Below are 26,488 nucleotides of genomic sequence, written 5' to 3'. Positions count from 1 at the left end.
GGTCAGGCTCTGGTGGGCCTTGTATATCCTGCTCGTTCCTTGAGATTTATTTCTGTCTTGAAAGTAAAATCGCCTATAATTTTAAATAAGGGCTGGCCCAGGCCACTGTTTGGCAGAATCATGTCTGAAAGCAGCCTCATCATCTACTTCTTTGACATTCAGTTCTGCCAAATGGAAGCTGGCAAATGGCTTTACCTCTCTGAGCCTCAGTTTCCTGAGCTGTGACATGGGGCTGTTGTCCCCTGTCTCCTAGGGTGGTCATCGTACAAGAGGGTGATGTAGGCAAAGCAGACATACACATTTGCACAAATGGGCCCCTCACCCACAGTGAGCGCCTGGCATCGGCTGCTGTCATATAATCACCCCTCAGCAGGGGACCTGAGCAGTCAGAACACTCCAGATGAGGAGCTCGAGATAGAGAGGAATTACGTCCTGGGGGACAAAGGACTGATCGCTGTCCTTGTCAGTTTCCCCGCAGAAAGACACTCACTCAGCCACACGGTCTTGGGCCCTTCAGCACTGTCATTCAAACTGATCTCCCTCAGAAAGGTTCATTCGCTTTCATGGAGTCAGCAGTGGTAGTGGCTCAGTCTATCTAGACTGCAACAGTGCGATTGAAATCAACAAATATTCCTGTGGTATAACACTGATTACCAGCCGGTGGGCATTCCAGGCCTATGGGAACGCTGGGGCGGAAACAGACATCGGGGAGGAGAGGGTGTGCAGAAGAGCTGAGCACAGATCCAGGTCACTTATGCCAAGCAGGTTGTCTTGGTCCAAGGTGGGATGCATTGAGGCTTTGGGGTTAGACCTGGGTTCAGGTCCCACCTTTGACAGTTGCTAGCCACATGGACCTGGGAAAGTCCAGTAAGCCTCTTTTATGTAACAGATCATGGGATCAGATCAGACATGGGGCTGCTGGAAAGCTGTAGCTTTTACGCTCACAGTCGCTTTTATCAGATGATTGGTACTGACCATCTTTGTAGATTGTCAAATGAGAAGGCTATGGGGCAGAAAGAAGAGAGGATGAGAGTTCAATACACCTGGCTCCCAAGACCCAGCTGTGGTTCGACGCACAGAGCTTGGATGCAGCCAAGAGCTTGGGGGACCTGCACGGTGGTCCTCTCCCGGCTGCCACTCCCCATCATAACTGGGTATGTTATGATAGGTAGGTTTCTTCTTCTCTCGGTGTGTCAGATGGACAGCTAGACTGGATGAAGTCTAAGGATCCTTCCAGCTCTGACATCATTGATTTTTCAAACAATCAGGTGACTGATAAGTATGCTCAGGGCCTGTTGGTGATCTTGCTAAAAGGGACAAAGTGACAACCTCAGTCCTGACACGGGCTTGTGAGTTTTGTGGGGCTCTCTGGCTACATTCGTTTCTGCCAGTCTGTCCACAAAAATGTCCCCTTGATCACAAGGGACTGGAGGAGAGACAGGAAGAAGAAGAGGGAGTGGGAGACAGAGATGTTAGGAAAACACGCTGTGTCAAAGGTGATAAAAGATTATAGATGATATAAAGCACGTTGATGTGCCTTGGCCATAACAACAGTGATATTTATAACATTGCCTCCTGATTGCTTTATTGAGTGCCGAATATGTGCCAATATTTAGCTGAATATTTGTTAAACGCTTTGTATCCATTACTTCATTTAAGTCTTTCTCGACCTTATTAATTAGAAATCAGTATTCTTATTTTACGGATGGGCAGATGGAGGTTTGGGATATTCAATAACTTTCCAAGATCATAGAACAAAGCTGGGTTTCCTGCCTTGGTTTTCCTGATGGCACAGACCGTGCTGCTGCCTTTAAGAAATATGGGGCATATATATTTTAAGAACATGCAGTGCTGTCAGCTGCACCCCCCTTGTCTGCTTGAATCGGCCTCTCCCTGCTGCAACACCCTTCTCTCTAAACCCTTGTGTTGCATTTCTGCTAACTGGGATACAGCGTATTCCAACACCCCATAGATGATAGCCCCATCCCTCAGTGCATTCCTTGTTAAAATACAAATTGCTGGTCTCCCCTGCCAGACCCATCACATCTGGATCTTCTCTGAGCCCAGTGAGACCCAACACAGCCGGGGAAAGCAGAAGGAAACAGGAGAAAAATGATCCTATAATCAATTCCTGACTCCCAATCACTGCTCCCACCTCTGAGGTCCCCAGGAAAAAACTGGTGCCAATCTCAGCAGCGATAAAGCATTTTTGGAAGCAAATCCATGGGAATCAGTCAGTCTTTTCCCCACTGAACACCTGACTTCCAGGAAGAGTTGTATACTTGCTGTGTCAGTTCACCTCCCTGCCCCCAGTGCCCCTTACCCCTCCGAGCTCACACGCACTGGGTTCTGGCTGGCCGGCTGGCTCCAAACTGAAGGCCATGTTCAAGAGAGATGAGTACATATCTGTGATCTGAGTGTATGCAGCCCTGGAGATGCAGCGTTTGTTCTCGACTGGGACACAGGCCAAATGAGTGCCACGTGAAACCAGGTCCCAGTGGGAATTAGTCAAATTGGATTCCACGGCCTCAGAGATCCAGAGACTTCGCTTGCTCAAATAGGCTGGCTTTTCCCGGGGCTCCAGTGACCACCGAGTTATGTTAACTCCTCTTCCCCGAAGCATTTAACTTTTTCAATCCCCATAGTTACATTTGGCTGGTTCTCCCTTTAATGCGGGCATTCAGCACCCCACTGGGATGCTGTCAATCAACTACTGAGTGAAGGTGCTGGGTGCTGACTCTCCCTGCCGGTTGACCCTCAGCGTGAGAGAGTCAGCGCTTTAGGACATGGTCCCTGTGTTCGAGAACTTCGGAAGGCGTAGCAACAGGTCCTCCTGCATAGCACAGGGAACTATATTCAATAACCTGAGGTAAACCATATGGAAAAGAACATGAGAAAGCATGCGGATAGCTGAATTGCTTTGCTGTACAGCAGAAATTAATACAACGTTGTGAATCAACTCTACTTCAATTTGAAAAAAAAAAAAAGTTAGGAAGGCAGACAAACAACGAAAACTCAACATGGGTACCAAACAGAAGAGACGGAGTTTTAATTACATCCGTATGCTGTTTTCCTCTCTTGAGACAGCGTGGAGCAATATCGAAGGCAACTGAGCGTTTGTTCTGCCTTCCAAGTTGGGAGAAACACCTCTCTCTCTCTCTTTACTAACGTTGATGGGGAGATGGAAGATTAGACTTGGAAGCATGCCATTAAAGTCGAAAAAGCACATGTTCGGAAGCCTTGAAGCTGACGATTTTTTGTCTTAAATGCCCAGCAGCAGTGGAATGGCCAAGAACGGCCTGGAATCTGAGCAACCGCGCATCATCACACAGGCGCGAAAGGACAGACCGAGAAGCGGAGGAAACAGAAGCCGGATGACGCTTCTGCTGTAACGTTCCGTGAAAACAGCAAGATGGAAAGTTCTAGGTGTGGATGCAAACGACCAGACGCAAACAACTCAAGCAAATGGCGATGCGGAGTCTCTTTTTGACTCAGAGGAATGGCCCCCACGCGTGGTCCTGGCTGCCTCTGGGTGGTGGGACTTCTGGAGACGTGTTTGCTTCCTTCTACTTGTGGGCATTTTCCAAAATATGCGTAAGAAGTATTCAAAACTTCTAAAGAGAAAAAGAATTATGAAAAGAGGAGGGTTTAGATGCTGCCTTTAGCGCCTTGTGATGGGGAGGAGGCGGGAAATCAGACACACATTTGTAATCAGGGATGTGCTTTGTTCATTGAGTCACTGAACCCCGTGGGATGCGGTCTCCTGGTGGGGATGTCATTGGGCTGTTCACAGTGGGTACTTTTAAGAGGAGGGCATGGCAGGTGGATCGATGGGTATGTTTGCTAAACGGCGGTACAAAAATGCTAGTCACTCTTCTCTTCGACATTACTCATATCTGATTCAGTGGTGCGTTCTCGTACCTTCACTCTCCACAACGAGGACTTGCTTAGCTCACTCTGGTGGGTTTGCCTGGCCTCATCAAGGGACAAAACCCCAAACTAAATGTCACCTCCTGCAGATGGAACGTTTCCCAGAGTTTCTGGTCACGAGGTATCCAGAGGAAGGGCTGGAGGTCTAGAGAGGGAAAACGGACTGCCCAGGATCGCACCGCCTTTTTGTATCCATAACAACATAATGAGAAGCCCACATCCCACAGCTAGAGAGTAGCCCCTGCTCTCCACAGCTAGAGAAAGCACGGGCGTGGCAACAAAGACCCAGCGCAGCCAAAAAGAAAGAAAGAGTGTTTGAAACTTGGAAAAAACCACACCACAGCGCATCAGGCAAAACCAGAAACAAGCCCAGGAACATTTGACTGCCCTGAAGAATGTCAGTTGATTCCATGCTTCCTATATCTGGGCTGGGCCGCAAGGGGCCATCCCATGCGTTGCAGAATGTTGAGCGTTAACCCTGGCCTCCACTCCCTGCAGGACAGTAGCACCCTTTCCCCAACCCTTGGGGACAGTCAAAAATGACCCAGACCTTGCCAAATGTCCCCTGGGTGGGTGGGTAGGGAGGTAGCCAAAGACCCTCTAGTTGGTGACCACTGGTATTGCCCTCAGAAGTGAATAGACTTCCCTCTTCGTTCCTGGAGTTGATATGCTTTGTTTCACTTACGTCGTTGACTTTTAGGGCGGAGAAGGTCTTAGGCTTATCCCTACTTTACAGATAAGGACACTGACATGAATGAGGGCGGTGTTTCTTCCTCTCACTCATGTTTGATCATACATTCAGTGAGCACCTGCTGTGGTCCAGACACAGGCAACAGGGGCTGGCATGCAGAGGTCCACCCCAGAGGGCAAAGAACCAGAGCTGATGGGTACGACCCGGAGAGGACCCGGCTCACCCAGCCCACTCAGGCCTGCGGGAATGAGGCCCCTGGGGGTGGATTCGTGGTTCTGATCACACCTGGATTGGAGAGGAGTTTCTGGGACAGAAGGGGCAGAGACAGATAGAGGGGGTGGGCTTGGGGTTTCATCTCGTGCTTCACTGGCCGCCTTCCACCTACACCCGGGCGAACAATACTGATGTTCATTCAGGCTGTGATCAACACCCTGCGAAGTGCCTTCCCAGCTGTGATCTCATTCCAGCCTCCAAACAACTCTGTGAGTTTGGTGTTTTGTTTTTTTCCATTTTATAGATGAAAAAAAAAAGTCAAGGCTCAGAAAGAGGAAGTGACCTGTCCAAGATGATTAGAGCAAATTGAGGATAGGATTAGATACTTTCTGACCTTGTTCCCGGTGTCCTTTCCTCTTTCCCACATCTGCAAAGATTATTTTCCCCTATAAAATAGTTTATTTGCAAAATTCAGGAATACTTGAAAGGTATGAAGTCAGAAGTGTCCGCCTTGTACCATCCTGACTCATCCACTAGTCCTGCCTTCCAGAGGGAACTCCTGTTAATGGGATCTTGCTTAACCTCCAAATAAAATGTATTGACGTAAAAATAGTAAAGTATGTTATCTTAGAATGTGGGGCGGCACATAGGAGTGCGGGCTTGGGGTCAGAATCACTGGGGTTCCAGACTTAGCCTGCAGCTAACTGCCCACGAGACCCTGGACAGCCCCTCCCTTCTCTGGGCCTCCCCTTTCTCATCTGTAAGATGGGGTCACACAGCCGTATCTCTTAGGGTCGTGGGAAAGTACAATGAAACCACGAGTGTACAGGACAGCTCACGCAGCAGCCGTCAACTCTCATGAGCTCTTTCATTGCTTTCTATTGATCTGAATATTCACCGGATTATGACATTGTGTATACTGCTCTGTCACTAAGAAATGCATTTTGAAACATTTTAGTCATTCAGAAAGAGTTCAAGGCTAAGCCAGCAAATACCCATGTGTGTATACCTTTAGCTTAAGAAACAGAATGCTCACCAGTACAGTCAAAGCCTTTGTGTGTTCCTCCCTACCATCTTTCTCCACCTCCTGGGAGTAACTTCTGTCCTGAATTTGGCCTCCAGCATTCTCATTTATTATGTGCATTACCTGTATTTAATATTAGCAGTTATTGTGTGCATTTATTATACATGTCAATACCTCTGAACACTGTATGGCACTGTGCAAACTTTCTGCATGAACCCTCCTGAAGCTTGCTCCTTTCTTTTCTTTCCTTGCCCTTTCTCTTATTCGACACTTTGGGATTCATCTACGTTGATTAGTGTGGTTTGGACGGATTCCTTTTCACTGCTGCATACTACTCCATCATGCTGGTGTTCCACCACCATTTTTTTCACTTAAAGTCCATCGTGGCTATCTGTCAGCACCTATGCAGCCACCTCATTCTTTTTTAATGGCCACATTAAAATATGGGCTTCCCTGGTGGTATAAACACTTACATGGTTGAACCAGGCTCTTGATTAACATTCAGGTTGTTGCTGTTCTCTACCCTGTCATCCCAAATAACACAGCAGTAGAGATGTATCTTTGGTGAGCATGTCCAAGTAATTCTTCAGAAGTGTGTCCCTGGAGTTGCACTCCTTGGCCAAAAGATTTACGTATGTAAAATGTTGGCACTGAAAAGGCACCTTCCAAAAAGACATGAACCTGTTTATTTACCCTGCCGCCAACTCTACACAAGACTGCTACTGCCCTCCAGGCTCTGTCTATGCATAACTTCCAATGACTTTTTAAAAAATTTTAAATTTATTTATTTATCATTGACTGTGCCGGGTCTTCATTGCTGCGCACACAGGGATGGGATATAGATGGGGAAACAGTGGAAACAGTGTCAGACTTTATTTTTTTGGGCTCCAAAATCACTGCAGATGGTAATTGCAGCCATGAAATTAAAAGACGCTTACTCCTTGGAAGGAAAGTTATGACCAACCTAGATAGCATATTCAAAAGCAGAGACGTTACTTTGCCAACAAAGGTCCATCTAGTCAAGGCTATGGTTTTTCCTGTGGTCATGTATGGATGTGAGAATTGGACTGTGAAGAAAGCTGAGTGCCGAAGAACTGATGCTTTTGAACTGTGGTGTTGGAGAAGACTCTTGAGAGTCCCTTGGACTGCAAGGAGATCCAACCAGTCCATTCTGAAGGAGATCAGTCCTGGGATTTCTTTGGAAGGAATGATGCTAAAGCTGAAACTCCAGTACTTTGGCCACCTCATGCAAAGAGTTGACTCATTGGAAAAGACTCTGATGCTGGGAGGGATTGGGGGCAAGAGGAGAAGGGGACGACAGAGGATGAGATGGCTGGATGGCATCACTGACTCGATGGACGTGAGTCTGAGTGAACTCCGGGAGTTGGTGATGGACAGGGAGGCCTGGCATGCTGCGATGCATGGGGTCGCAAAGAGTCGGACACGACTGAGCGACTGAACTGGACTGGAGTGTGCCGGGTCTTCATCGCTGTGCACAGACTTTATCTAGTTGTGGTGAACAGGGCTCCTCTTTAGTTGCGCTGCGTGGACTTCAAATTGTGGTGGCTCTGCTTGCTGTGGAGCACAGGCTCTAGGCACGTGGGCTTCAGCAGCTGTAGCGTGGGCGCATCCGGAGTTGTGGTACTCAGGCTTAGTTGTCCCGTGGCATGTGGAATCTTCCCAGACCAGAGATCAAACCGGTGTCCCCTGCATTGACAGGTGGATCCTTAACCACTGGATCAGCAGGGAAGTCCTTGCAGTTGACTTTTAACTCAACCATCTGAGCTGGAATCTGGGGCAGATGGATCCAGGCACGGTGCGTTTCTAGAATACCACCTTCGAAGGTGATTCTGAGGTGCTCTCTCGCTTTCTCTAGTTGGTGCTGAAGCTGTGTCCAGGTTTGGTCCTGACCTGTTGCCTGCATCATCAGACTTTTATTCCAGAGCATCCAGGAAGCCCACCTTCCACGGGTGCTTCGGAAGCCCGCCCCACCACAGCCAGACTTTATGTCACAGATCAGGCTGGGGATCGGTGGCTCAGGAAGGCTAGGGATGCTGTGGATGCTGGGGCATGAGAGCAACAGATGTCCTGTCTGAACAGCAGTAGATTTCCAGGTAGATGAGGTGCTTAGTCAGGTCCCAAAATAGAAGGACAGCTATGGTCACGACACCCACTGGGATGGTACAGAGTATTCACAGTACAAAGTATTATTTCTATTAGCAAAAATGTGCAAACAATTGACCTGCCTGTCTCTAAGGGGCAAGTTAAATGATTATAGAAATGCAGTGGAATACAGGCAAGGTTCAAAGAGATGAGATGATGTCATTGGTGAATTATGTGGTGAGTAACCTGGCAAGAACATTCAGAATTACATCTCCCCTTTGACTCAGCAAGCCCACTTCTGGGAATTTATCCTGCAGACACAGGTCTGCCCACATGCAAAATGACGCACACACAAGGTTAAGCAATGCAGCACTGTCTGTTGTAGCAAAAGACTTGGAGACAAACCAAGTATCCATCCGTAAGGTTAAATCAATGACAGAACATCCAGACAGAATGCCGTACAGCTGCAAGGAAAGGCTGGCGAGACTGTCTATGGACCACAGGGGAGGGAAGGCGAAAGTCTGTGCCGGGTTAAAGAGCAAAGTGCACAACAGTGTGAGGAGTCTGTTGCTTTTTGTGTAAAAAAAAAAAGGGGGAGAGAAAATAAAGCTAGATATGTTGGCATTGGTTAATATGTGCATAAAGAAGCTTTGAGGGAGTGGGAGGGAAGTTCACGAAGGAGGAGATATATGTATATTTATAGCTGATTCACATTGTACAGTAGAAACCAATACAACATTGTAAAGCAATTATCCTCCAATTTAAAAAGTGAAATAATCATAAAAAGAGACTTTGAAAGTGGTTATGGGGAGGTGGGGCATTGGAAATTGGGAGGATGACCAGAAAGAGTGTGAAGGAGAATTTCCACTATGTACCTTTACATTGACACATATGTATGTATCTATGCATATGTATATATACATTTATAGCTGTATGTCCTACTCAACGACTATGTAACTAATTCAAAAATAGCATGAAGAATGGCAGAGCTATGTGCCAAGGCAATTCAGTATGAGCTGAAAAAAAATCAAGGTAGAGTAGTGGGTATACGAGCTCTCATGGGAATAAAGGGAATACATTTGAGCAAAGTATTGGAAACTGCCTTAGCAGAGCAGGAGTGAGGCTTGCAGTGGAAGAGGGAAACACTTTTTACTGCAACTGTTAAATAGTTTGATTAATTTGTAATGTGCATGCTATAACCAGAGATGAAGTTGCCAACATCCATTGGATCATCTGCCTCTTGAGAAATCTGTATGCAGGTCAGAAAACAACAGGTAGAACTGGACATGGAGCAACAGACTGGTTCCAAATAGGGAAAGGAGTACATCAAGGCTGTATATTGTCATCCTGCTTATTTAACTTATATGCAGAGTACATCATGAGAAATGCTGGGCTGGAGGAAGCACAAGCTGGAATCAAGATTGCCGGGAGAAATATCAATAACATCAGGTATGCAGATGACACCACCCTTATGGCAGAAAGCGAAGAAGAACTAAAGAGCCTCTTGATGAAAGTGAAATAGGAGAGTGAAAAAGTTGGGTTAAAACTCAACATCCAGAAAACTAAGATAATGGCATCCCGTCCCATCAGTTTATGGCAAATAGATGGGGAAACAGTGGAAACAGTGACAGACTTTATTTCTTTGGGCTCCAAAATCACTGCAGATGGTGACTGCAGCCATAAAATTAAACGATGCTTACTCCTTGGAAGAAAAGTTGTGACCAACCTAGACAGCATATTAAAAGCAGACATTACTTTGCCAACAAAAGTCCATCTAGTCAAAGCTATGGTTTTTCCAGTAGTCATGTATGGATGTGAGAGTTGGACTATGAAGAAAGCTGAGCACCAAAGAACTGATGTTTTTGAACTGTGGGGTTGGAGAAGACTCTTGAGAGTCCCTTGGACTGCAAGGAGATCCAACCAGTCCATCCTAAAGGAAATCAGTCCTGCGTGTTCGTTAGAAGGACTGATGCTGAAGCTGAAATTCCAATACTTTGGCTACCTGATGTGAAGAACTGACTCATTGGAAAAGACCCTGATGCTGGGAAAGATTGAAGGTGGGAGGATAAGGGGATGACAGAGGATGAGCTGGTGGGATGGCATCACTGACTCAATGGACATGAGTTTGAGTAAACTCTGGGAGTTGGTGATGGACAGGGAGGCCTGGCGTACTGGGATTCATGGGGTCACAAAGAGTCTGACATAGCTGAGTGGCTGAACTGACCTGACCTGAATAATTAGTAATAGTAGTGAACTCCCTGAGGTTTGCCATCCCAGTTTCAAAGGAGAGCAGAGAACAAACCCCAGCCTTTCTTCAGGTTTCAGACAGTTCTCACCTTTCCACAGGCAGTGGGGAAATGTGCATCACTCCAGCAGGGAGTGATCCACTTCTCCATCCCCAGCCCCCTTCCGCAGAGTGGAGGGACCATCTGATTGGAGGTGTAAGGGAGGGAGGTTCTCAGGATGTCTGATATCCACAGCATCCCGTATCCAGGGCAACGTCGCTGGACCAAAAAGCCAGCAGTGTGGCTCCCCCTCTTTCCCTCTGTCTTTCCAGACTTCTCTCCTTGGGCCTGGGTACCCGAATCAAAGTCACCTGAGAAGGGCAGGGCGTAGGCGCCCACCTGTGGTCTGCAGCCCAGCTTCACTGGTCATCAGACTGGTCCCATCTGGCTCCTGGCGCCCGCTTTCCCGCACTTGGTTAAACCAGAGGAGAGGACCACTGAAGGGAGTGACAAGCCAATCAGTTGGTGCAGTCCCCAACTCTGCACCAACTAATCAGAGTCCCGAGTCTCAGGAGAAACTTCTCCCGGTCTCATGACGTGCTTATTGTATCTTCACCTGGCACTTCACACTTGTCAAGGGAGTATGGAATTTGCAGTTTTATCACGTGGCCGGTGGAGGGCTTATACTTTTGTCAAGACAGATGGGAATCTTCATACAGATAGAGCTTTGCGAGGCATTTAACAGGTGCTTAGGACATAATGAAGTCCCCTTCTAATCCAGAAATTCTAGAATTCTGAATGTGGTCATGCCTGGGTGGCGGGGAGCAGGGTGTGGGCATCACTCACACAGGATCAAGTGCCCAGGCCTCATTGTGGTACAAGCTACTCTGGTCCAGTTCTCAGCTCTCACAGAGCCATTGCTCTGACTTCCTTTTTAAAAATCTCTATTTCTTCTCTGATCTCTATTATTTCTTTCCTTCTGCTGAGTTTGGGTTTTGTTCCTTCTTTTTCTGGTTTGTTTAGGTGGCAGCTTAGGTTGTTCACTTGAGATTTTTCTTGTTTTTTTTTTGTTGTTGTTGTTTTTTGTTTTTTTTTGAGGAAGGTCTGCATCACTCTGAATTCCCCTCCGAGAACTGCTTTTGCTGCATCCCGTAGATTTTGTATGGTTGCACTTTCAATGTCATTTGTCTCAAGGCATCTTTAAATTTCCATTTCAATTTTCTCATTGACCCATTGGTGTTTTTAGTAACTTCCTTCCCTTTCAACCAATTTTCTCTTCAAGACTGAAATGGACAGGCTTCTATTGCACATTCTCTTTCCACCTGTCGATGGGCTAACTGACAGGGAAATGAACCCAGAAAAAGCGAGCAGGCTGGGATCATGGATTGACCATTCATGATCCAACGCTTCCATTGTGGGGGCACAGAAAGGCCCAGGACCCCACAAAGAGGAGAGGCAGGAAAAGCCCTCAGCATGGGATTGGCTGGCATAACCCAGATCATCTAGCCATCCTCTCCACCAGGCTCAGACATTCATCACTCTGAAAAAAAAATCATCAAAGGAGATTATTTCTGGGAGCACCACGTCGTCGCAGACAGAGCATGGGAAACATTCAGGGCAGGCCAGACCCCGTGGGCGGTCAAGGCGCCAGGGTTCCTTTCTACACAGTCCAGTGGGGGAGCCGGATAAACCCAGCTTTTCATTTTCACAAAGCACCGAGGAACCCGAGTGCCACCATGACAGGAGATGAGACAGCAAGTTGTATCTTACAGAGGTATTTTTAGCTGTCTTGTTATTCCTACAACATGGTTATGAAAACCCCGTTTCTCTTCTGGACTTGACCTCATAAGTCCAGCCCATTCCACCCACAGCAGGTCAGGAAGATCTTTCCAGACTACCCCCTTGCAGTGGCAGGTGTCTCTCCTGGATTTTTCTGCCGTTCCCTTAACTCCTAACAGTACCAAAGAGATACTCTTCGATTTTCTCACCTTATCTTGATTCCTTCCAAAAAGATAAGCCGCCACATAAATCAGGCTCTCCTATTTGGCTGGCATCTTCCCCGTTCTTCCTCACTAGGAGCAAGTTTCCCGAGGACAGCAATCAGGTCTGCTCCATTCATCACTGTCACCCTGGAACCTCTTCCATGACCATGAGCCTGATACACAGGCAGCCCCGCATCAAAATCTAGTTAATGAATCATGGTCACGCCTGCAGCACTGTTGAGAATAAGACTTGGGGTCTTAGATCAAGTCCACCTCTTTAAGTGAGGGATTACAGACCAGCAGACTGTTAACACTACTGGCTCCCATGAAGGGAAATCCTGAGGGCTTCCCAGGTGGCTCAGGGGTAAAAAATCCGCCTGCCAGTGCAGGGGACACGGATCCTTTGGGTTGGGAAGATCCCCTGGAGGAAGAAATGGCAACCCACTCCAGTATTCTTGTCTGGAAAATCTCTTGGACAGAGGAGCCTGGCAGGCTTCTCTCCATGGGGTTGCAAAGAGTTGAACGTGACTGAGCACACACCCAAATGGAAGTCCTTAGTAGACAAAGATGTTTTGGTTTAAGGTTTTGAGGCTGGGAAGCTGTTCTCAGTGAACGTACATACCTACTCGTTCTGATTACAAAGCAGAATTTCATCACATTGCAAGCAGGGAGCAGGAAGGCAGCCCATTCCCATTTAGCAGTGGGAGGGCAAATAGAAACCCAAATCATGAATTTCCCTGGCACTGCTCAATATGCCATAGTCATATGGCTGGAGGGGAGATTTTGGTGTGGTGTAGATATCACCTGAAAAAAAAAATCAACCCTGAATATTCACTGGCAGGACTGATGCTGAAGGTGAAGCTCCAATACTTTGGCCACCGAAAGCGAAGAGCCAACTCACTGGAAAAGACCCTGATGCTGGGAAAGCTTGAAGGCAGGAGAAGGGGATGACAGAGGATGAGATGGTTGGATGGCATCAGTGACTCAATGGACATGAGTTTGCGCAAACTCCGGGAGATAGTGAAAGACAGGGAAGCCTGGCATGCTGCAGTCCATGGCGTGACAAAGAGTCGAACACGACTGAGCGACTGAACAACAACAAACATATCACCGCAAAGAGCACCCCAGCTATACCTGTGAGAAGACCCTCTGACTCACCCCCATTCCCCCCCAACGCCCCCCCACCGCCAAGTCTGCAGCAGAAATTCAGGGGGCTACAGGGGACTTGGAGCAGGTGTTAAAAGGACAAGCTTGTACAGGCAAGAAAAGACTCAGTGTTTCCGCTGCAAGAGTAATTATCCGATAATTGTCCTCTGTGATCTGGCGTCTCCCCCACGAATGGGCCTCCTTTGTAATTCGTGTTGGGTTCAGAAAGCCTTGGACGTTCTTTTATGTCCAGTTACATCTCATCAGAGCAATGCCGGGGGTGCATCCATCTTCCCCGTGAATGAGCCCAGATAGCTGCTGGCATGGGGGTGTGAGCCTGCCTTTGTGCCTTCAACAATCTGATTAACTGTGGGTGACATCAGTACCAAGTGATTAGCATCTAAACACTCCTCTCCCTTCCCACCTCCATCACCACCCGCCCCCGCCCCCAACCCCGGCTCCATTCACATCTCATGGGGCTGCGACATTGTCATTTCTTGCCGGTAGCGAGGGGGAGAGGAACTCAGTGTGATTTATTTGTGTACAGGAAACTCAGTGAGTCATTGAGAGCGGGTTGGGAGACAGACACGCAAGACAGCTCCGAGAGGAAACCCTTGGTGGGACATCTGTCTAGATCCAGTTACCTATATAGTCGCATAGACAGATACCAGACTTGGGAATGGACCCAGATGGTCCTGAGTGAGTTCAAGAGACATCAGGAAGCTTCCAATTTCCCTTCACCTGATTGCTCAGGTTCACAGACGAGAATAAAGAGCAGATTGCCATCCGGGGATGCTTCTATGACAGGCTCAGAGAAGAGAAGACCAGGGACTCGGGAGACCTGGGTTTGGGCACTGGTTTCACCACCAATTTCCCATCTGCCTTAGGCAAATTCTCCCTCTCAAAACCTAGCTCCTTGCTCTGTAAATTCAAGAGAGTCATCTTTGCCTGGTCAACCTCAGAGGAACAAAACCGTGACGATGGGAGGGGTGGGGAGTGCTGTGTAAGATTAGCGTTACAACTGTGAGGCTTAGTTTGTTTCATTAAAAAGCTGAAGGCAGGCCTTTCTGCAGACAGAATGTGAACAGCAGTGACTTTACTGGCTGGAGAGAAACAGAGCATTTCTTGGCTTTACCTGAAACACTGAAATGCTCCCCGCCCCCCATTTCCTGAAATGTAGCTATTGTTATCTTCATTTTAATGATGGGGAAACACAAGTAAGTGGTAAAGAGCTAGGATCTGAACTGGGGCCATCTGACCCTCAAACCTGTATTTGTTCTGTGTCCCTCCTGCAGTTGATCCCTGACCCTGGCCTGGCAGCTTCCAGAGCGAATGTCAAGTGTTACCCGCTGCTGACAAATTTCAGAAAATCTGCTCCAGCTGAGAGGTCCCCAGAGATGGTGGAGGACGCTGACTGTGTAGCAGAACGCTGGTTGCTCCTCCAAAGGCCCAAACTACAGAGAAAAGTGGAAGAATAGCTTCTGCAAAGGTAAAACCTGAACAGGTAGGGGAGGCGGCCCCAAATCCCCATTTTACAGGCAGGTAAACTGATGCTCATAGCATCTGGTCCCATCACTTCATGGCAAATAGATGGAGAAACAATGGAAACAGTGAGAGACTTTATTTTGGGGGGCTCCAAAAATCACTGCAGATGGTGACTGCAGCCATGGAATTAAAAGACGCTTGCTCCTTGGAAGAAAAGTTATGACCAATATAGACCACATATTAAAAACCAGAGACATTACTTTGCCAACAAAGGTCTGTCTAGTCAAAGCTATGGTTTTTCCAGTAATCATGTATGGATGTGAGAGTTGGACTGTAAAGAAAGCTGAATGCCAAAGAATTGATGCTTTTTGAACTCTGGTGTTGGAGAAGACTCTTCCCTTGGACTGCAAGGAGATCCAACCAGTCCATCCTAAAGGAAATCATTCCTGAATATTTCATTGGAAGGACTGATGCTGAAACTGAAACTCCAATACTTTAGTCACCTGATGCAAAGAACTGACTCATTGGAAAAGACCCTGATGCTGGGAAAGATTGAAGGCAGGAGGAGAAGGGGATGACAGAGGATGAGATAGTTGGGTAGCATCACTGACTCAATGGACATGAGTTTGAGTAAACTCCAGGAGTTGGTGATGGACAGGGAGGCCTGGTGTGCTGCAGTCCATGGGGTCGTAAAGAGTTGGACAGGACTGAGCAACTGAACTGAACTGAACTGAAACTGAGGTTTATGGTACAAAGGAAAAGGCAGATTAGGAAGGTGAGGATGCCTTGTTAACTCACCCCACGGCCTTTGGTAAGCCCACTCTCATCTCTGGGCCTCAATTTTATCCTCTGTTTGATGGAATCATCTCTTCAAATAAAACCTTAAGACGGATGACAGTGTATGATGGAAAGAGTTAACTCAGCCAGTCTCAGCCATCCCTACCCTGCAGAACCCTTGCCCCTGGCTGCTGGGGTGTAACCTTTAGGCCTGGAGGAAGAAACTGTTTCTACTTACCTTGCATGTCTCCCCTGCTCTCTTTCAGATGACTTTGTCCATGCCAGCTCCACACCTGCTAACGTCTAGGTCAATTTCAACAGGGACTTAGGCAGAAATTAAAAGCAGAGACGTCATTTGCCAACAAAAGTCAGTATAGTCAAAGCTATGGTTTTTCTAGTAGTCATGTATGGATATGAGAATTGGACCATAAAGAAGCCTGAGTGCTGAAGAATTGATGCTTTCGAACTGCGGTTCTGGAGAAGACTCTTGCAAGTCCCCTGGACTTCAAGGAGATCCAACCAGTCCATCCTACAGGAAATCAACCTTGAACTTCCAGTGAATTCATTGGAAGGGCTGATGCTGAAGCTGAAGCTCCAGTACTTTGGCCACCTGATGCGAAGGGCCAACCCCTGATGCTGTGAAAGATGGAGGGCAGGAGGAGAAGTGGGTGACAGAGGATGAGATAGTTGGATGGCATCACTGACTCAATGGACATGAATTTGAGCAAACTCCAGGGGACAGTGAAGGACAGGGAAGCCTGGTGCACTGTAGTCCGTGGCGTCATCAAGAGTTGGACACGACTTAGCAACTGAACGACAACAACAACAGTCCCATTCCATTCTGTCTGGTCGTGTGCTATACATCCTGTCTCATTCCATCCCCTCCCAGCTCACTTGTCCCCTCCCACCCTACACCCTCCCATCCCCTTCCATTCTATCCCATGTGTAGGTCAGGGGAACACAGGAATGCATGACACAGCGTTTCTACCCACAGCCTCACTCAGGTCAAGGTTCTCACCAGGCATAAATGAGCTCAGCTCATCCCAGGGAGAGGGGTTGGCACCATCCGATGCCAAGCCCCAGGCTCCTCCATTCTCTAACCCCTAGGCCTTGATGTCTGCCTCCTGGAGTCCGGCCAGCCTCTGCCCAGAGCCTAATGAGCTCTTGCAGCCAACAAGAACACTGCCTCGGGTGTGCAGGGGCCCAGGGCTCAGCCAGCACACAGAGCTGCCCTTCACTCCCAGGCCCGCCCACTGGGCAAGGTGGTGGGCACGGGGCTCCAAGAAAGCTCCGTGGTTGGGGGGGCGGATTTGATGGTCTTCAGAGTGGCCATTGTTGACCCCCGAGGCTGGCAGGGACTACACAGAGGGCCTCAGTGCCCTGGCACCCACCTGGCCCCCTTCATGGGCACTGTGCCTGCCCGCACTGGCACCAGGCCATCTTCCTGGGCTGGGGGTGGGGTGGTGGTGGGGGGAAGGATGTCTTCATTCACTTGGCAGCCGACTATGTGAAGGTTGGCTCAGCACATGTGGACTTACGACGCGGAGAAAGAGAGAGGGCTGAAGGAGGAAAGGTGCTCGGCCCTCTTGTTCAGGAACAATAACCGCAGCTTCATTCATTTTTACAACAGCCACCACTTTGGAACTTTCTGAGGGGCAGCATTTTCCACGCACTGTCATTTAATCCTCACCACTGCTCTGCAGCAATGGGACTGTCAGTCTCCCCATTTTGCTGATGGGAAAACTGAGGCTCAGAGAGGGAAATTTACTCACCCACGAACACGCTGGGAGAGGGTGGTAGAGCAAGCACTCAAAACCAGGCATGTTTGACCTATAGGCCCCTTAACTTCTAGCTCTTGCATTTCAGGGCCTATTGAAAACATTCTAGGTCCATTATCTGACTTAATTTTCACAGTAGCCATTTGTCCCTTCATCCATACCCTCATACCGTCCTTCAGCAAACTCACCAAGATCTCACTGGGTGCCCGGCACTGTGCTCAGAGATGTGGAAGGAGGAATATAAGACAAAAGAAGTCTCTGTTCTCAGAGCGGGTGGAAATGAAAGGGGAGGCACCTAACTCCAGATCCCTGCTTTTCCTCCGGGTCACCCACACCCTTACTTCTGCCTGGACAGTGTAGGTTTTCCACTTGTCATGAGATAACCAGACGGAGCCTTGCCAGGGAGTAAGAACATCGGGTGAGAACTCGAGTCTCCTGTGTCCAACAACCAAAGTGAGGATGGTCATGCAGACTGTGCTTAAGAGTCTCTCGGTCCCAAACATACATTTTCATCCTTTGCATAAACCTTACTTGAAGTGTAACCTATGCAGAGAAAAGTCTACTCAACTCTTTCTTAAGAGTCTACTCAAAAGTCTTTCCCAAGCTGGACACACCTGCACAGCTAGCAGACAGATCAGGAAGCAAAACGCTGCCAGCACACTGCATCTGCTGGTAACACCTCGCTCCAAGGGAACCCCAGTTTTGTCTTCTGAGACTTGTTTTGGCTGTTTATGAAGTCATTGGGTAATTAGGCACTGTGATCTCTTTTGTATCCAACTTCTTTCATGCTCTTTTCTGTGTCTGACTTCTTTCACTCATTATGTTTGTGAGATTTATGCATGTGATTGCATGTAATGGTAGGTCATCCCTTTTATATTGCTGCATAGTATTCCATTTGTGACTATATCATATATTATCTGTTCTGGACATCTGAGTTGCTTCCTGCATTTGGCTGTTATGAGTAGTACAACCATGAACATTGTATTATGTGTTTGTTTGATTTTGGTGCACGTGTGTGTTCATTACTGCCTTGATATTCCCAATGGAATGCTGGTAGCACAGAGTAGCATGTTCATCTCTAGGAGACACTGCCAAAGGTTTAGTCCAAAGCTTCCAACTTTGATGAAAAAATCATCCAGCTGCTTTCCTATGATGCAGTAAACTAGCAGACCAACAGAAACCTAATGTTGTTTATAGAAATACTAATAATGACTATTTTTATTGCTGTTCTGTTGTTCCTATCTTTCAAGGACTTGGGAACAAAAGCCCATGCTAAGCACCAAATGAATGGTTTGGATATAAACCCTACCCAAGCGCACATTCAAAGAGGCTAATCGCACATTATTCCAATACCAATTTCCAGTTTCCAAGGGTCGGCTGGCCACGTGCCCTCCTCATTTTGGTGTCTGGATCGTTAGTGGACATCTCATTACATCCTCGAATGGGAATTGTTTCCTGCAGCCCCTTACTTAACTAAGTGTAAAATGAATCCAAGCCCAGTGGGAGGAGGCTGGGCTTGCCTGTGATGAGGCTTCAAGATGGCTATGCACATTGAGGGGCGGGAAGGTGGAGTCGGGGGGCAGGGGTCCAGGCATGGGGGGAGCCACAAGCAGCCAGGAGCCACCAGGGAGGCTTCCCCGTGAGAGCCAGCCTTAGGGAAGCAGGCTTTAAGCCGGAGGCAATGCACCCCTGCTGTGTACCAACTTGACCTCCTTTGAGTGAAGAGATGACATAGGGAGTATAGAGACGGAGTCGGACAATTCTACAGTGGTCCAAAGTTTAAGTCTCCCCTCTTCAAGGCACTGGAGACATCTGTTCTGTTCAGTACATGCATGCGTGCCCAGTCACTTCCGTCCTGTCTGACCCTGTGGACTGTAGCCCACCAGGCTCCTCTGTCCATGGGATTCTCCAGGCAAGAATATTGGAGTGTGGCGCCATGCCCTCCTCCAGGGGATCTTCCCAACCCAGGGAGTGAACCCACGTCTCCTGCACTGCCGGCAGAGTCTTTACTGCTGGGCCACCAAGGGAGGCCCGCTACTCAGCACTCTCGCCCCTTCCTATTTTCTGCCATGTCTTTGCTGGTGTTGTTACTGCCGCATGGAATTCTTAACTTCCTGACACAGAAGCTCACACACATCACAACCATGCACACCAACATCTCTGTTTCCAAAATCTCTGCTGCACCTGCTATACTGCAACTTAAGCCTCTTGCTTTTGCTACTATTGCCTGGTTTTTCTTAGAGAGGCAAAGGAATCCTTATTTGTTTAGTTGGAGAAACTGAGCTCATGGAGGGAAAGTGACTTATCCAGTGTTCCCCAGGAAGTAATGAAGATGGCGACATAACAGTAACATCTCAATGATAATAATTGAGTCTTTACTATGTGCTAAGAGCTGGCTTCAACATACCACCACACATCATCTGATTTAATCCTTCTGTGTCAGGCCCTGTGTCTGCTCCATTTTATAGATAGGGAAGAAAAGTTGTGACCAAGCTAGACAGTATGTTAAAAAGCAGAGGTATTACTTTGCCAACAAAGGTCTGTCTAGTCAAAGCTACGGTTTTTCCAGTAGTCAGGGATGGATGTGAGAACTGGACTATAAAGAAAGCTGAGCGCCGAAGAATTGATGCTTTTGAACTGTGGTGTTGGAGAAGACTCTTGAGAGTCCCTTGGACTGCAAGGAGATCCAACCAGTCCATCCTAAAGGAGATCAGTCCTGAATATTCATTGGAAGGACTGATGCTGAAGCTGAAACTCCAATACTTTGGCCACCTGATAAGTGAGAAGAGCTGACTCATTTGAAAAGACGCTGATGCTGGGAAAGATTGAAGGCAGGAGGAGAAGGGGATGACAGAGGATGAGATGGTTGGATGGCATCACCAACTCAATGGACATGAGTTTGGGTAAACTCCAGGAGTTGGTGATGGACAGGGAGGCTTGGCGTGCTGCAGTCCATGGGGTCACAAAGAGTTGGACACAACTGAGTGACTGAACTGAACTGATAGATAAGGAAACTGAGGTTCAGAAAAATGAAATTACTATCCAGAAGCTTCTGAACTCAAACTCAGCACTGTCCCCAGGTTTGCCAACTCTGGAGCAAGTTTTTTGTTTTTTGTGTTTTTTTTTTTTTTAATTTATTGGCTGTGCAGGGATTTAGTTGCAGCATGAGAATTCTTTTAATTGCAGCATGCGGGATCCAGTTCCCTCACCAGGGATCAAACTTGGGCCTCCTGCATTGGGAACGTGGAGTTCTAGCCACAGGGAAGTCCTGGGCAGTATTTTAAAGCACATCTTGTATTTCCTGGCTCCCCGACACTTTCCCAGGGCTCTCCTTTCTGATACCATCCTTTTCCTTGGATGCCCTCTCCTCCGTCTCTTCCCAGTCCTCACCCTTTGTACACTAGGCTTGTAACACAGGAATGACAACTCACTGGCTACCACGAAAACAATATTGGTGGGTGAGATAATGCAATATTGATCTTCCCACGGTAGATTTGGTTCCTTGCAGCCAAGTGGAAGGGAGATTAATGCAGGGCCCCAGCGAATAGCAAACAGCATCTGTAAGGCAGCTTCTGTGAAAAGCAGGATAACATGCTTTATTAGCCTCATGACAAGACAATGTTTTACCATAATTTTTGATCAGAGACTCGGTGACGTTAGTATCAAAATGGGTTTGGGAGGCGGTCACGCTGGATAAGTAGCAAATGAAAAGTGAAGTTGGTGGTTGGGACTGGGAGGTCAGGGGTAGAAGTTAAACTCTGTTTTTCCAAAGCGACACAGAAAATGCAGTGTGATTGCTCAGATCCCCAAACTAGGAGGCTGGGGTTCCAATGCTGACTCTGGGGCACTGACTCTGGGACTTTTATGCCTCCATTAAAGTCCCTGATCTTCTGCTAGAAAACCTTGGGCATCACTCTCTCTGACACCAGTGTTTCTCAAGAGACCATCTGCAGCAGAATCTTCTGGGTTGATTTTTTAAAAAATGCAGATTCCTAGGTTCATCTCAGACCCTGTAAATTAGAATTTGGGTGGAGGGGTGGGGCCAAAAGGAGTCTGCAGTTTTACCAAGTGCCCTCAATGAGCCACATGCTGTTTAAGCATGATGTTTCAGAATCATTGCCTTGGACTTCCCTGCTGGTGCGGTGGCTAAGAATCTGCCTGCCAATGCCGGGGACACAGGTTCGATCCCTCGTCCTGGGAGATGCTACATGCCGAGGAGCAACAAAGCCCGTGTGCCACAGCTACTGAGCCTGAGTGCCCTAGGGCCTGTGCTCTGCAACAAGAGAAGCCACCACAATGGGACGCCGGCACACCTCAACTGGAGAGTGGGCCCCGCTTGCCATAACTAGAGAAAGCCTGCATGCAGCAACAAAGCCCCAGTGCGCCCCAAAATCAAGAAAATATTTTAAAAAGGAAGCATGGCTTTCAGGAATTCTGGGCATGGAGAAACTTACATCCCATAACATCCCCACAGCCGTGCCATCACCCCAGTAAAGCTGAGTTGAACTGCACTGCAGTGAATCATGTAATCTCCGTGCAGCACTTGGCCACACACATGGCACGGTCACATTCACTGTCCAATTTGGTTCTGGAAGAATCTTGGGGAGAGAAATAATCCTTTCCATTTTACAGAAGGGAAAACTGAGGCTCAGAGATGCAAAGGGCTGTGCCAAAGGCTTCGTTTCCACTACACAAAGCAGCCAGCGCTGATTCCCTTCGTTTCCTTCCAACACATCTTGCTCTCTGGCATTTGCCCAAGGCTGGTGGTTCTCAGGGCTTCAGCTGGGGGTGATTACGCACCCCCCTGCAAGGGGACAGTTAGCAATGTCTGGAGACATTTTTGGTTGCCATGATTGGGGTGGCGTCTAGTGGGCAGAGGCCAGCTCCCTCTCTAAGAACCATCTAGCCTAAATGTCAGTAGCGCTGAGGTGGAGAACCAGGCCCTACAGGCCCTATGTCATCCCCCCTGATTCTATTCTAAGTTCACTAAGATGCTTCTGGTGAGTGTAGGCCCTGGATCCCTCTAGCTGCTGAAGGGAGGGGGCTTTAAGGAAGAAAAGGTAAATTCTGGGAGACCAGGTTAGGAAGCTGATTCAATTGTTGCATGATCTTGACCATGACACCCCTCCCCACTGAGCCTCAGTTTCCACTTAGGTAGGACAGGGGTGAAGGGACGAGGCTAAACGAGACTTCTCTCTCGCTTTCAACCTGTCCTGTGATCTAATTATGTCTAATCTTCCGTTAATGCTGGGTAACCTCTTTTGGAAGGCGAGACAAGAGCCGAGAGGCTGGCGTTTGTGAAAGGCGAAGTTACACTGCATTTTGGCCGATCCATCTTCCCACCTCATCAGCCAGATTGGCTCCATGTTCAAAAAGGAACTCCCAAAGCACAGAATGCTTTGGAAGGAAATGGGATCGGAATTTAATTGATGGCCCGGGCGGTATGCCACGGCTGTTAAATTACCCTGAAAAGCCAGCCCATTGTTCTATACAGAAGCCGCTCGGCTTTGTTTGGATAATGCCGTGTGTTTGAATTCAGCTTCTTTCCCGCTGGACCCACTGTGAGTTAAAGCCTCTCTCTGATGATGCCAGTGGGCCAGATGCAGGCCAGGGTCCCGACGGCCTTCACTCACATCCTTGTTGGGAGGGTCCTGAATTCAGCAGAGCCTCTGCATCTAACGCCTGTGCTGTATTCTCTCCAGGCACCTTTGCCAGGGTCCGGGTGATCGTCTTCGATCTGACCACACCACCCCCTGCCTTAAACCCCCTGCCACGGATCTCTGTCACCTATGCCAGCCACCCCCAGGTTCTGGGGGCTAATGAGAGGTGTGCCACCGGAGTAAGTTTGGAGATACACTCTCCTCCTCCTGGACAATGCCCACTTTCATGGTCAGGCTCTGGCAAATCCTGCTGCAACAAGAAAATGCGTCCAGCTTGACTTGAACCATGTTTCCCAAATCGTTTGCATATGAATCTCCCTCCCACTCTCCTTTTTATCCACATCTCACTATTTGTGTCTTATAAAATAGGCTTCCACAGAACTCTGGTCTGAGAAACACTGATCTGTAGAGAAGCTCCAAAGGCCCTTCATGGAAGGGTTCTTGGCTACCTGGCCAGCCTCACATCCTGTCTTCCCTGCAGTCACCCTACGGCCATTTCCAAATCCCTGACATTTCCCCCAAACCCACGTTTTGGAGGGGCAGGCAGTAAAGTACAGTGGTTATAGCCAAGCCTGGAGTCAATGAGTCACTGAATCATGTTTTTGACATTTTGGCATTTCCTAGCAGTCTGAGCTGAGAGCATTAACCTCCATGACCTCAGTCTCTTTACCTGTGAAATGGGTATAAGAGCACCACCTCATGCTGCTGCTACTGCTGCTAAGTCGATTCAGTCCTGTCCGACTCTGTGCAACCCCATGGACGGCAGCCCACCAGGCTCCCCCATCCCTGGGATTCTCCAGGCAAGAACACTGGAGTGGGTTGCCATTTCCTTCTCCAATGAATGAAAGTGAAAAGTGAAAGTGAAGTCGCTCAGTCGTGTCCGACTCTAGCGACCCCATGGACTGCAGCCTACCAGGCTCCTCCGTCCATGAGATTTTCCAGGCAGGAGTACTGGAGTGGGGTGCCATTGCCTTCTCCGGTACCACCTCATAGGTAGTTGTGAAAGTTAAATGAGCAGATTATAGAAAGAGCTTAGGACATAGTGGGCTCAGTCGCTTCAGTCATGTCCAACTCTGCAACATCATGAACTGTAGCCCACCAGGCTTCTTTGTCCATGGGATTTTTCAGGCAAGAATACTAGAGTGGGTTGCCATGCCCTCCTCGAAGTAGGACATCAGTTCAGTTCAGTTCAGGTTAGTCGCTCAGTCGTGTCCGACTCTTTGTGACCCCATTAATTGCAGCACACCAGGCCTCCCTGTCCATCACCAACTCCTGGAGTTCACTCAGACTCACATCCATCGAGTCAGTGATGCCATCCAGCCATCTCATCCTCTGTCATCCCCTTCTCCTCCTGCCCCAATCCCTCCCAGCATCAGAGTTTTTTCCAATGAGTCAACTCTTCGCATGTGGTGGCCAAAGTACTGGAGTTTCAGCTTTAGCATCATTCCTTCCAAAGAAATCCCAGGGCTGATGGCCTTCAGAATGGACTGGTTGGATCTCCTTGCAGTCCAAGGGACTCTCAAGAGTCTTCTCCAACACCACAGTTCAAAAGCATCAATTCTTCAGTGCTCAGTGTTCTTCACAGTCCAACTCTCACATCCATACATGACCACTGGAAAAACCACAGCCTTGACTAGACGGACCTTTGTTGGCAGTATTGTCTCTGCTTTTCAATATGCTATATAGGTTGGTCATAACTTTTCTTCCAAGGAGTAAGCGTCTTTTAATTTCATGGCTGCAGTCACCAACTGTGGTGATTTTGGAGCCCCCAGAAATAAAGTCTGACACTTTCCACTATTTCCCCATCTATTTCCCATGAAGTGATGGGACCAGATGCCATGATCTTCATTTTCTGAAGTAGGACATAGTAGACCCTTAATGTTAGCTGTCCCAGCTTATGATGGCTTGACTTACAATTTTTCTACTTTGTGACACTGCAAGAGTGATATACATTCAGTGGACATCATACTTAGAAGTTTGAATGTGGATCTTTCCCCAGGTTAGCGATAATGTGGTCCAATCCTCTCTTGATGCTGGGCAGTGGCAGCAAGCTGCAGCTCCCTGTCGGCCACGCAGTCACAACCAGTACACTTAAACCATTTGGTACCCATACAACCATCTGGTTTTCACTTTTAGTACAGTATTCCACAAACTTAATCAACAATTGTAAAATTGTAAAAAGGTTTTGTGTTACATGATTTTGCCCAACTTGAGGCAAATGTTAAATGTTCTGAGCACATTCAAGGGAGGCCAAGCCATGATGTTCAGTCAGTTGGGGTATAAATGCATTTAAACTTATGATATTTTCAACGTAGGATGGATATACTGGGATATAACCCCATGGTAAGTCAAGAAAGATTTGTATACTGCTCTGACGTTTTACACATTATTCCCTCTGTCAGAAATACCATCCCACTTCTTGGCCATCTGGTAAACCTCTTCTCAGTTTCAATATCCCAGCTCTGATATCATCTCTGTGTATAGGCTTATTCTTGCCTCTTTGGAAGAGACAGGTGTTCCCTGCCCTGTTCTGCAGGATCTTGCCGGCCTGCTTGCCTTTCTTCCTGCCTTTATTCATTTAGTTTAACCAAGTGCCTGCTCTGGGCCTGCTATCCTCGGCATTGGGGATGCATTGGAGGCAGCACAGATCTGGTCTCTGACTTCCTGGCACTGAAAGTCTAGAAGGAAAGACAGATGTGAAACAAAGGCACAGAAGATCAGCTGCCACCAGGATGGGAGCTACGGGGCCACTTACCAGGGATCTGGTTTCTATTCTTGCTCTTAGTATGCTGCATTTTAATGATTTGTTTTCAGTCACATCTCTCCCATCAGACAGGGAGCCCCTTCAGGGAGTCTGACTGAATGCCTGGAACAGGAAGATGCGCCTGAAATGTTTACTGAATGGTGGGGCCGGGTGGGGGGGCGGGTGGGAGCAGGAGCGGTTGGGAATGACCCTCATCCCTGTGTCCCCTTTGACCAAACATACCTGCCAGCTACTATGACATTTACCACCGGTTATATCATAAACCCAAGCCCTGAAGGAGGAGAAGAGAGAATGACCTGGTTTATTCTGTTTGAAGAACTCAGAGTTCCCAGTGCCCTGGGTACCTCTCAGAGCTCCATTTTTATTTCTTAAAGAAAAATAATAAACCAGGTTAGCACTAAAGAAGATGAATAGGCAGAGAAACAGGCTGGCCGGCGGTCCGCCGCTCTCCAAGGTGCCATCCTTGTCAGTTCCAGGGAAAGGGAGGGAGGAAACGCAGGATTCCCCAAATAGCTCCTCTCTTTCTGAGGTGGGGAATAGGTAATCGTCTCAATTAAAATACAGACCAGAATATTTAATGGCACGGAAATTGATTTTGATGCGGTTTAAATAAATTCCCCCTGGGGAAAATGGATATTACTTGGCCTAATTTGGTGGAAGTGTTCATTTCCTTCCCAGCTCAGAACTTGAGTATGGGAGGTTCTGTTCAC

At 47.9% G+C, this 26,488-nt stretch overlaps 1 protein-coding gene across 4 annotated transcripts in view; it reads right to left on the bottom strand.

Moving 5' to 3' along the window:
* The window catches only part of SEZ6L (seizure related 6 homolog like), a 192,606-nt gene that overhangs the window by 71,094 nt on the left and 95,024 nt on the right, over positions 1–26,488 (bottom strand). Inside the window, exon 1 of one of the 4 annotated variants that reach the window (XM_059876425.1) lies at positions 10,586–12,044. The exons of the other annotated variants lie outside the window; for them this stretch is intronic. Coding sequence (XP_059732408.1) covers positions 10,586–10,616 — 31 coding nt within the window. The 5' untranslated portion in view covers positions 10,617–12,044. Of the gene's footprint in view, positions 1–10,585; positions 12,045–26,488 lie in introns of those variants that run through there. 4 annotated transcript variants of the gene reach the window in all.

This window comes from Bos taurus, chromosome 17 (assembly GCF_002263795.3).
Source record: "Bos taurus isolate L1 Dominette 01449 registration number 42190680 breed Hereford chromosome 17, ARS-UCD2.0, whole genome shotgun sequence".
NCBI classification, from domain to species: domain Eukaryota; kingdom Metazoa; phylum Chordata; class Mammalia; order Artiodactyla; family Bovidae; genus Bos; species Bos taurus.
Note: the sequence above shows the minus strand (reverse complement) of the source record. Positions and strands in the feature narration are given on the sequence as shown.